The 12,677-nt window shown below is 37.0% G+C and overlaps 2 protein-coding genes across 3 annotated transcripts in view; one reads left to right on the forward strand and one right to left on the reverse strand.

The window, feature by feature from the left end:
* cpx (complexin) overlaps positions 1 to 3,634 on the forward strand; it is a 284,362-nt gene extending 280,728 nt beyond the window's left edge. For both annotated transcript variants that reach the window (XM_068769439.1, XM_068769440.1), the window contains exon 5: positions 139 to 3,634. In XM_068769439.1, coding sequence (XP_068625540.1) covers positions 139 to 212 — 74 coding nt within the window. In that variant the 3' untranslated portion in view covers positions 213 to 3,634. The remainder of the gene's footprint in view (positions 1 to 138) is intronic.
* A 2,354-nt stretch (positions 3,635 to 5,988) lies between these two features.
* LOC137925802 (heparanase) lies at positions 5,989 to 12,324 on the reverse strand. Its single transcript, XM_068769261.1, has 6 exons — positions 12,140 to 12,324; positions 10,937 to 11,289; positions 9,890 to 10,094; positions 9,394 to 9,625; positions 8,204 to 8,448; positions 5,989 to 7,084 (listed from the first exon to the last, which is right to left on the reverse strand). Exons 1-6 carry the CDS (start codon positions 12,322 to 12,324, stop codon positions 5,989 to 5,991), a joined length of 2,316 nt encoding a protein of 771 aa, XP_068625362.1.
* Between the last annotated feature and the right edge of the window lie 353 nt (positions 12,325 to 12,677).

Below are 12,677 nucleotides of genomic sequence, written 5' to 3' on the forward strand. Positions count from 1 at the left end.
TATTATAGGCTAAGAATTTTAAAAAACAATGAAATCTATTAAAATTGACCTTCTAATACAAAAGGAAGTTGAACAATTTTCATATAAATTTCTTGTTGTATTTTAATTATTTAATAATACAATATTATTCAATTTCAGAACTGAAGAACACGATCGAAACGCAAGTGAACGAGCTGAAATCTCAAATAGAAAGCAAGTGCGTGATGCAGTGAACACGCGAAACCGTCTCCGCGTCGCAACCTTTTGTTATATTAACCTGAATACATGATGTAGCTTTCCGGCTGATTGATACGACGTTTCACAAACCCACCCGCCAAGGACAGGAAACATTCGGAAACCCCCTCACACCGTAGGAGAGATTCGAATTTTAAATTTGGTTCGGAACGTAGTTTGCTAGCGGCGCGTTGGTGCTTCACGATGAGCAATAATATTTTTATACATTCATAGAGAAATTGTGGAGAGCCTTATCGAGCTCGACAAAACCCACGTGGAAACCCACTTCAATATGTTGATGCTTGTGATATATTGTTATTTAAGTGTAAAGAATAATAAATTTAAATGCAAATAGAGCTGTGTAATTAATAGAAAATAGGGAAGCGATTTATGTAAGCTTTCGCCACACTCTGACTGTCCACTCTCTGTCTACTTCTCACCTTCGGGACAACTTACATTGAAATAACAATGTATTCGGCCGGAAATATTTGTTTTCATCCAAATTCCACTCGGCTTATCTGTCGATTTAGATGTCTTACCGGTAAGGGTAAACGTGTGGCTTCCGCTCTTCGCTCTATCTCTATCTCTATATCTATATCTCTATCTGTCTCACCTGTCTCTCCTCCTGCGACTTCGAGTTCTCCGACTTTTGCCTCTAAATCTTTTGCATGCGCTTCCGCTGTGTTCGGTATCGTGTTAGTGAATTTCGTTTAGGTATACCCGAAGCGGACCTAGCCTTAATATCCACATCGAAAATATAAATAGGTATAATCTTACCGGTTACGATTAGGGAGGGAGGCGACCTCCAGTTTTTGATAGTCACTTTTGTTCCTGCATGTTTTAAAGTAAGATCGATGTTCGTTTAGAGTAACGTGTTAAGACGTAGTGTAGTGGACGCTCAGCCGTTCCATCGATGTTTATGCTTAGGGGTAAAGTTAATGTTTGTGCGAGCGAAATCTTCGAGCGATTACTGCGCGGGTATGTCGGACCTCGGGCTCGCAAGGCGATTGTTCGAATATTTATCTCCACGTAAGCTGCAAATGCAAAAGATTTGTTATCGTCAAAAGCTGTGATATATAAATAAAGTAAAAGTTTCGCTCCGCGCTGACGCGGTCGACCCGCTCGCGCCCTACTGTTCACTTTAGCTTCGATCTTCTACTTTGAATCTTTAACTAAATTAATATATCTCTCATCCATAATCTTACCGACCTCACTCGCAACTTTCACCTTTATAACGTCAATTTCGGAAACATCCAATCAGCACATCATGTATCTTCACCTTCAGGCTAATGTTTCTCGGTCACCTATCTCACCGCTTTTTAAACTTAAGTTTTACGAGCTTCGTTTAGTTTTCCTAGCAAGTATCCCTTATGATCTATATCAGAAACGCTATTCGATATACAACCATGTAAATATCACAGAACGTATATTTTCAGATAAGATTCAGATATTTTCTCGCCTGTCTATGCACATCCTATATTTTCATAGCATCCTTCATATGGAGTTTATCAGCTATCAATTCTTCCTTGCTGATAGACTGGATGGCTTCTCCTGAAGCGATCTGATCAGTCTATCGCTACTCTTCTTCTGCAATGTTTATATCGTTAAGGCATTTTGAATCTTCGCCATGTACTTGTCTAGAGTAGGACCTATATATTTCTCGTTAGCTCTTTCGCCGTCATGGCGTCTCTAGCTGAACTGTTGCTCGTAGCGGTTGGTAGTGGTACGAAATAAACAATAAATAGATGTAAGCGACCCGTTTCGGTTCCTGTACGATTCGCGCACGACCAATATACTTCCTCATCCGTGACCATCTCTCGTACGTTAGCGTGTATATCTTAAGTCTTATCTAAATCCTTCCTAGCTTCGACTAATCTTCAAATCTCTAGGTAGTGTATCTCTGATCTTCGTTGTTGACTTTCATTACGTAGTGTTAGTGGATTAGAAAAATTATTTTGGTACGTAGCGAGGGCTAGGTATAAAGTAAACGGATCCAGTTAAACTCCGCTAATTGTCACTAATTTTAAACCTAATCCTTAACTGTCGGTGTGTGCATGTGCTGTGGGGAGGCTCTTGAATGTGTGTGTCTTTGTGTCGTTTTCTCTCGATTAGCGTTTAACTTTAAACTTTATATAACCTACGCGCTTTGTAAATCCTGTCTATGTATGCTTTCGGTGTTCAGTGTTTAGCGGATATAACGTTGTTAGGTGTTATGTGATAGCTTCTTGCGCAACTACGGAATTTGGGTGATATCAAATTATCCCTGTTCGTTTTATTTCTCTTGCACCTAATACATTACACCTCCACGATACAAACCGAGCAATGCAACATCGAACTAAACCGTCAATCACTCCACTTAGTGGTTACAATCGCACGTTAATACAATTTGTTTTTTTCATATATATATAAATATATATAAATATATATTGTGAATTTATAGAGGTTTATACAAGGTAGGTGCGTAGCATAGATATATAACTATATAAATTGTTTGTATAAACGCAACCGTTAATGATTGTTTATATTGATTCCGTAGCATTACTAAGGATTTTCAAATTATCGCGACCAAAACATAGAATTTCTATAAAAGCAAAATCAGTTTAAATTGAATTAATCTTATGACTTTCGTACTCAGGGTAAATGAAATATATTGTTATCTATTATTATCTATTTATATACCGCCATCTTAAACCATCTCCGTACCGTAGTTTCTTATCCTCTGACTGTATTTCACTTCTTTTAATATCTCGACACGTCTTAGGGGTGTATATTTCATTGTTATTGTATTTATTAAGGCAGGAGTTTTATTCGCGTTTACATCAGGCCATGTGTAGTAAGCAAGACATCGACAATGTTAATGTCGGAATACTGTAATTTAGAACGACGATCATAGATGGCGCTAGTGGTTACATTTGACGCGGGTAGTCGCAAAATTGAACCGTGCGGATATATTCGCAATTAATTTATTAAACAATAAACTATGGCATATATAAATAATTCACTTCAAGGAGCTTCGTCGTCTACCGTTAAGAGTTACGTTAATACGGAGTTGGACCTTGTTATAAACTGTTAGTAATTGTTGCAAAAGTTTAATAGATTTCTTGATTTGAATATATGAATATAGTAGCCACGGCGGTGTTATGTTTACGGTGAAGAAAAACATTTAATTTATTGATTAAATTGAGTCTGAGTGATATGTTTATAGATCTAAAAGTAAATATCAACAGACTTATTCTACAAGTTAAATGTCCCATAGACCCTGAGGTCCGTTTTAAAATTGATTAACAGTGAGATTTGCAAAACAATACCAGAGATAACGACACTAAAGCACCACACACGAGAGCTTTTAAACACACAGCATCATCGATCTCCAACGCGTTTATATTCATGCATAGTGTGGAAAGATCTTTATAATAAACCCAACTAAAAAGTTTTCTTATCGCATTGAGAACAAGTATCTTTCCATATTAAGTGTGAAAGTATTAAATTTCGTTTGTTGAAATTGTATCTCTTGTTTCCTACTTGTTGGTAAAGGTTGTTCTAAAGTTGCATACCGAGCTTAGACTCAAGTAATTTTAAATATTTTTTCAGATTTGATATTTCTTTTATCTTAATCGTCGTGGACTACATTTGAATGCATTAGCTTTTAATATTAGTGACATCTAGTGTTAAAATTTGCAAGTTTACCATAATAAAAAAAAATTAAATGTTTAAAGAGATGTGTAAAACGATTTAAAAAATAAAACTTCGACTCCTATACGAACTTGGTTCGTACGTTCGTTGTCTTGTTAAAGTTATAACTAAACCGGTTATTTTAACTTAGGATTATGGGTGAGTATTGGAGGGGTCTATTGTTGAAATGTTTTTAGGTATTTAAATCAGATTGAGCTTGTGTGGAACCTTGTTGTTGACGGTCCTATAGGCTTTCAGTTCGCAGGCACTGACCGTGATTACTGCCGAACTTCTGAGGTTCATCCCATACGAATTAGGTTTCCACGCCGTCACATGTAGTCACGTAAGGTAGGCTTTCGCTGCAGATTCGTTTAACTGTGTTGTCGCGGTCGTTACCTTTGTTTATTCGTCCCCAATAGTTACGTACAAAGTGTGGATGTCGCCATTTTCATGGGAGCATCTAGTGAATATGAAAGTGGAGCATCTAACATGTTGTTAAATAATAAATAATTACATTGTACCACCAGCCTCTTGTTTTATTTATAAAACCCTTTATATCCCTCCAAATATTAAGTTATTTAATGGAATCAGGCGTAATTTTGCGGAACTCCATCTTAAATAAGAAAAAGACCAATATTTAGCCACTTCCGCACATGCAGCGGTAGTGGTGCAACAAAGTGCACGCCCGCCAGCCCTGATAAACGCGCATGCGGCAAACAATGCGAATTACACAACCGCCACCGCCAAATTACTCAACACGTGTTTCACCCCTCCACGGGGCATCTTCAGGAGCTATGTTACACCGATTAATGCCAAACACAGAGTCATTAAATTATTGTACCGTCTTACGCCATTTTAACCTTTTTGTGCCGGGCGAAAGAGATATGCCTATTCAAGAATAACCGGCTGAATTTCACAGTTCTAGACTCTAGTGTCTGGAAAAATGCGTATAAAAACCTTAGGAGAAACAATATATACATGATCAAAAAAATTTTATACTTTGGATGAAGTAAAAAAAAAACATTGACTATTTTTTCTCTACTCATTAAAAATTATATAAATAACAAAGGTACAAATTTTCATATATATATATTAAAAGTTGAGTTCTCTCTTACATAACATATTTGCATATACAAAAAGTCATCTTTTCATTATAATAATATGGACTAATTATTATGAAGTATATCTAGAAAAGGTTCGTCAAGAACTTAAAGTCACAGCAAATGACGCCGCAGCTTGTATGTCGCTGGAGCGGCCACCATCAGTGTTTATGTTAGATTTCGGTGCCTCCATATTTGGTCGTCTTTCACAAAGTTAAAATGAAAAACTATATATTTTTAAATATCTCATAATGGAATTAGATCATTTATTACGTGTTACATTAAGACAGAGTTTTTCCGCAGTGCGAATAGGTAAGCTCTACGAGACACGAGCCGATATATCGGCTCTGGCACTTCTAGCCAGTGTAGCAGGAGCCTATATGTTGCCTCTGGCACTTCTAGCCAGAGTAGCAGGAGCCTATATGTCGAATTTGGCACTTCTCGCCAGTTTAGCAGGAGCCGATATAGCAGCTCAGGCACTGAGCGTTAATAAAACTATCGACCATCTAAGAGAATTCAGAACGATCTTCAGTGTAGATACGAATTCGGATGACTTGAGATTTAACTCATTTATAATGGCATCGTTGAAGCCACAAGGTTTCCGAACGCACCCATATCTAAAAAGGGCCCACAAAAAACTCAGACGAGTTTTTCTTATAATCACTTTAACAAGTAAAACACTCATTACAATAAAGGTCGTTTTAAACGTCATGTCAACGAATAGTAATATTCTTGACCGAGTACTAAACCAAATGTTTCCAAAGAAAATTTTACTAGTTTATTATCTACAGAAAATAAAAAGACTCTCCACTGGTAAGTATCCTAAACCTGTGTGTTGTAAACAAAAGTCAAATTATAAACAAAGCCGAAATAATCACGACTTGAATAAAATTCCACGAATGGAAATCAAAATTACTTTAATGCTTAAAATATATTTACAATAAATCAGTCAAAAATAAAGAAACTTGTATCTATAACTTAATCTAAATAACCTATACGATTGTTATTCCAAGAAAGTAAACGTATTCCAAAATCTATTCAAGTGCTTATTTAGATCTGCCACCAGAGAGACCAAGTCTTCAAATGTGGACCTAAGAAGCCCAGGATTTGTTTTATCACGAATATCTATAAAGGCTTCATCGTTAGACAGTTTCGTGTGTAAACTTATCTCATTGTCACTCAAATCTTTATCATCAGCTTTAATCAACTCTTCTTCGATCTCTACTGGAAAATTTCGTATAGTTCCTTTTAACTTCTGAAATATACGTCCAACTGAGCTATAATCTTCTCCCGCGTCGATTTCATTATCTGTACTCTCTTTATACGATTTGTATTTCTTCACTTTACTTCTTTTTACATCTTCTAAACTACTTAAAGTTTGTTCTCTTACTGCACTCCTGCGCTTTCTTCTTTTTTCTTCGCGCTCATCCATATATTCTTCGGAGCAATCTGGACAAGATCTTTTAGACGTTTTTCTAAATCTGAACTTGCCAAGTTGAGATAGTTTTTCATCTTTTAACTGCAATAACTTATCTAAAAGCCTTGGTTTAAAATCAAAACGTTTTCCGTGTACGTTTTTATACAATTTAGATCTGAAACCTTTTTTATTTGGATTCTTTCCATTTTCCGCATCAAATGTTTGGCGTTTTGTTCTGGATGGCAATTCGTCTTTACTATGATAAGAACGTTCATTCACAAGGTCATAAAAATTTTTCAATTCTTCATTTAAGTTGTCTATTTGTTTTCGTAAGTAATTATGTTCAGATTTCACTTCGGAGTCGGTGTTGGAATGATGTTCATCTAAAAATTCAATTGACTCCTTTGAATTTGCATCACGCTTACGTATCGACCGTTTTGCTTTTACAACATCTATTGCTTCTTTACTATCTTCTTCAACCGGCAAAGCTTCAAAAAGCTCAAATTCTTTTTTAAGTTCATCTTTGTAAATGCAGGCATCAACTCGTGTGTTGGCTAGGACCCAAAAGCCAAATGACTTGGGTGGTAGATTTAATAAAAGCGTTCTGAAAGGTCTCACACGTTTGACCGCTGGTCGGATATCTCCCTCTAGATACATTGCTCGGCCATTGACTACTATGTTTCTGGAAAAACAATTTTGAACTTTAATATTTAATGGAATCAGGCGTTACCTTGCGGAAGTCCATCCTAAGTAAGAAAAGGACCAATATATAGCTACTTCCGCATATACAGTGGCAGTCGAGCAACAAATGCACCGCCCGCCAGCCCGCTGATAAATGCGCATGCGCAAACAATGCGAATCACACAACCGCCACCGTTAAATTACTCAACACGTGTTTCACCCCTCCACGGGGCATCTTCAGAAGTTATGTTAGAACAATTAGTGACTGTGATTGGTGACTTTGTGTTTGGCAATTTAGAACTTTGTCTTAATGGCTTCTATAACATAACAAACTTGTTCAAAACCAAAACCTTATCCATGATTTAACACCTATATTGTAGTAAGAAAAAATATATCCTTGTTAACCGAAATTAAAAACCGGCATACGCAATTTTCTTATAAGATATAAATCATAAATTATAACAACAATAAAAATTTCACATGAAATTGAAATTAAAGATACATTATAGCATTAATGTCAGTTGATAGAGGCCCATTGAAAAGCAAAGCCTCCCTCCCTTCTAAAGATAACAATGATGATCAGATCAGACTTCTCCCAACCTTGGTAATTACTTATTTGATTCCAAATACATTGATTTCGAATTTATCATTTATCTTTTACTCGCCATTTAGCAGGGCGTGTGAAATATTATTGTCGTTAATGACGAGTTGTGAATCTTTTGCATTATTTAAATGATCACTAGAATAGCAATAATAAAAGTCATTTGAATATCTAGATTACTGCTTCGCAATTTTTTTTCGTTCTCGTATCTCTAGATAAAACCCATTCTATCTATTTCATTTATACCCTGATAGTTCCTAACCTACTTCTAAAAACTATCCCGTTTTTCTTATCATCACTATCCAGCTGATAGACACCAAGACATAAGCCTCTACCAAAGATGTCTTCCCGCTTGACTAGGTCATCGGTCCACCTAGAGGGTGACCCACTCCTGCCTTACCCACCAGCTCATGGTAGACACTCCTGATCAACTGAGCCATTCTTCGAGATACGTCAGTCGAACCCCTTCATCATTCCTCCTCTATGATATAAAAGTAAAGCGAATAAATGAATGCTTACCCTTTATTATCATGGCCTAAGATAAACTGCATTATATCACCACCGTCTTCTTTTTTAGAAAGTTTAATCGAAAACCTCGCCGGTTCATCGTCCATGTTAGCTCCGTAGAGAGTCACGGCGCCTGATACCGGCTTGTGACGCAGCGATGTACAATGCGCGAACATGGTTGCTTGAGAAACTGTCATGTTCACATCGAGCACTCGCTCTCCTACCAGGTTCTTGTATAGAAGCGCCATGTAAAAGCTCTGATAATCAAATAAATTATTTATATAGTATACAAAATCACAAGACTAGACTAAGTGTTTACTTAACACGTTCACTGCGGCTTGAGGTCAATTCAGCCTCATGGTAGACTTTGCACTGGTGCGGCGCGTAAAACTCGTGTTTTCTCTCTAGTGCGGCGGCTGTTTACACTCAACCGTATAAAGTATGACAAAGAAAAATATAGCTTTTTATTTGTCTGCAAAGCATTGACTCAATATTGTAAAAAAATATTGATGAACATGAGGCAGAAAAGGCCTCAACCGCACTACTAGGAAGTTCAGCTTGAGGCTGATTCGACTTCAGCCGCACCAGCTGAAAGTTCTTCAAAATTGGGCCCGCAGTGAACGTGTTAATAGTAAGTAACTTAACAAGCCATGGAGAGGAGATGGAACCATGCTCGAAATTTCTGTACAAAAGATAAAATCAGAGAAGAGGACATTAGTAGACGAGCCAAAGTAATAGATATGGCCCAAAGGATTGGCAAGTTGAGGTGGTAGCAGGTGGCCACATACCGCATAGAAGATATATAGCCGCTGGTAGTATAAGGTTCTAGAGGGAAAGTCACCGACCGACAAGCGCAGTGAAGGACGTCCGAAACAGTTGACAGATGACCATGTTTAAGTCATCAAAAAACGATGGATCTAGGCCTATTTCATATCAGTTCTATTGAAAAAGGGGGAGGCCTATGTCCACCAGTGAATTATGTTAATGATGGTGTAGACAGAAGTGTACGGCGCTGACTGAAAAACCAGTACAAAGAGGAGAATCATAACTCCTTGGCGTTTCGTGAATTCACAGTCCATCGCCTGATAAAGAAAGGTCCCACTTCCAGTTAAGAAGATCTCTTTACAATGCATTGGCATTCATCTTCACCAACCAGAATCCTCTCCCAAATCCTTCCCATCCAGGTAACCAGAAGATCTTACCAGCGTTGGCTCGTGAAGCTCGCCTTCCACCAGCTCCCTGAAGTGCACGGAGAAGCCGTTCCTCGCAGAGTAGCCAAGGCTAGCGAGCCAGTCGGCTGCTCTTTCCAACTCGTTGTACTGCGGCTGGACTTTTTCCGTCAGCCACAAAGGAGTTTCACTTCTGCTTAGGAACTTAAGGAGTTTGAGGCGGTCTGACTCCGACATTTTCTCCAATTGAATTGCTGATGAGTTCCTAGGGAAATATTCAAATGTAAAATATGGCTACTCAACTCTACTTTGACTGCAAAGTAAAGACTAACTCTTTTTTTTTCTCACGAATCTCCCACAAATATCGCCAGAATGACCAATCTTGCGCTTCCTGCATCCAGAGACTTACTGCAATCTTAACTATATCGTAGGTTATTATAGTTCTTACATAATTTCCTAGCGTTAATAAATTTTGGTAAATACGCATCTTATAATCTGATCCATGCAGGATTAAGAACATCATACTCACCCGTTAAGAAATATGGCGTCCAACATATCGTTGGACAACGTGACGTAGTCCTTGAAGTCACTTTTGGAGTTTGCCTGAAGGCAAGGACTTATATCTCCAGCTACCACTCGCCACGAGGCCCTCTTGGCCGGGATAAATGTCTCCACGATCACTCGCAATGTCTCCAAGTCATTTAAATATTCTTCTATTGTCTGGTTGGTACACTCTGTGAAGTTAGTTTAGTTAGTAAAACATCCACGTTAACTGGTTCCCTCCTTATTGTAACGAGTGAAGCTTTATCATCATCATGCTGCACCTGGTAGAGGGCTGTTGTGATTTTAGTACACAGGAAGACTTTATCGTCATCATATCATGTACATATATACATAGGCCTCTTAACTATGTTATTCGTCCTTCTAGTGAACGTCTTCCTTCATGACATCTACCGGATCCTGGTCGCTAGTAACTTACCCACAGTAAAAGTAAGAGGAACTTAAATACCTCGAGGTGTAGGATTAACCAAGGCTATTCTGTGTGAGTTATTTGAGCCTATTTTAGAAACGCACAAGTAGATTGTGGAGCAGATATGAGAACACCTGTCTCGCTTCCTCAGCATAGGTGAAGTCATAGAGAGAGAAAAGTATAGATATTACTATATTTATCATTCTATTATTATAATCCATAAAGGATTGTTTAAAGTGACTTGTTTTTGCGTCATGAAAAGAATTCCTTAAGTGTTCGATATGATCCAAATTAGAATCAGATTAAAATCCGGTATAATGGCGTCCTTAAAGATACGGAGTCCAAACGTGTCATGGACTGAGAAAATCTTTAAACACAGACGAGACTTTATCGTTTCGTACGTACGTTAATGCTGGTACCGATGTATAATGTCAATACATCAGTACTAGCATTAACATCTGCAGAAACAATAGACATAACAGAACCTAATTATTGATATGGTTACTTTTAATTTATGTAAGTTAGTAGTCCTATAAAAATTCGTGTGTATTAAAGATATCTATTGCAGTCACTAGTCAAAGCTACTAGTGACATGGCAACACTTACCGTAACCAAGTTGCCAGACAACATCGCTCACGTTTGCTTTTTCCGCCACCGTCAGGGCTCCGAGAGCTGCATGAGGATCCCACATATCGGACGCCATTTTCTCCTCATTATCCAAAGCGAACACCAAATTGAATCCTGTCTTTTGCGCCCAACGGACGAACTTTCCCCACTGCTTATGACTCATAGACATTCGCCGGTCTCTTCCACCGGAGATCGGCGATAAGAGCTTATCGTGGTCTTTATAATTGTCCATATAAATAGTGAAGTTATCAAAGACCATGCGAGATGTGGATGGTCCAGCTATACGAAGGTACGCTGGTGTCAAAGAGGACGCCATACAAAGGCAATGTTTACTGAAAATAAGCATAAAATCTTAGCTATTATATAATAAATTTATCACAGATTATTCGTGTCTTATGTCATTATTAATTGGCGAGTCGTTTAATAATAATTTTCTGTTTCATTGATGATTAACGTTCATTCAATCATTCATTCATTCATGTCAGCCAATAGACGCTAACTGCAAGGTAGTGCCTGCCCCAAAGATCGCCACGTACATCGGTCTTGCGCCTCCTGAATGTTTTTGATAAGAATTATATAATTTACAAGTATATTATTTAAATTGTTTTAGAATTCCGTTTATGAAAGTATTTTTATTTTCCAAAAATGTCCGAATCGAAGGTTTTTGTATTAAATTGATTGTATACATTGCCTATTCTGTCTGTCGTGTAGTGCTATTCGGTTTGGTTTCATGCCATGGGACAAATAGGGACAACACATATATTAAAAAAAACGCATCTATGAAGTTATGACTGGAGATTGGTAGTTAAAATAAATTTAGCATCCGATAGGTTTATGACACTGTTAAAAGCTTGGAAGAAAGTTTAAATTCGAAACAAAAAAATTCTTTTCAAATAATTATAACTTGCCAGTGTATGGAGAATTAAAACTTCTATCGGCCAACTTTATAAGTATTATGGTATAATAAAAATAAAAATTTAGGACTTGTAGCTGACAACACTGAAAATAAAAATCTTTTTTTTTTTGAGATAACGACTTAAATTTGATCATGACTATTCGTTCCTAAAAAATTACTTTGAAAGCTTTTGGTATAATACGTTTAAAATATATTCGGTAAAAATCGCGTTCTGATTTAGCAGCTTTTAAGCTAAGAGCTATTTAAGCTAAAAATAAAAGTCTCACCTGTTATAGTTGTTACTGGAAGTGAAAAGATATTTAGGGTCTATAGTAAAACTCAAAAATTTGGAGTCCACGAGATTGACATGGCTTTCGGTCCATATCTGTGCGCTATAGGTGTCGCTCCATGCACATGGCAACAATGCCAAAGTTTCTATAAATATAATTAAATACTTGAATAAAGAATCCATCGGTGAAAGATAAATTAATAAAACTATCAGTATATATTCAATAAAATTACTTATATAGACTTGATATAACAAGGTCATATTACTGCAACGGTAAAATGTGAAAATCAGACATTAACACAAATGTCTTATTGCGAAATAGATCGGTACTGTTGTAAATAGCAAGTACAGTCTAGTCAAGCCTATTTGATAATTTTAATAAAATTATGTGTTTTAAGATATTTGAAAATTAAAAAAAAAAGTTATTGTGTTTCATCTTGTTAACTGTTAACAGGAAAAAAAGTAACCCGGCGTCATATAATATGCCAGTAGCATAATTTACTGATAAAAGGATGCATGCAACACTTCTTAGATAT

This window comes from Battus philenor, unplaced genomic scaffold (genome assembly GCF_028537555.1).
Source record: "Battus philenor isolate CCGP_79_NKW_IND1 unplaced genomic scaffold, ilBatPhil1.0.hap1 SCAF_28, whole genome shotgun sequence".
NCBI classification, from domain to species: Eukaryota; Metazoa; Arthropoda; class Insecta; order Lepidoptera; family Papilionidae; genus Battus; species Battus philenor.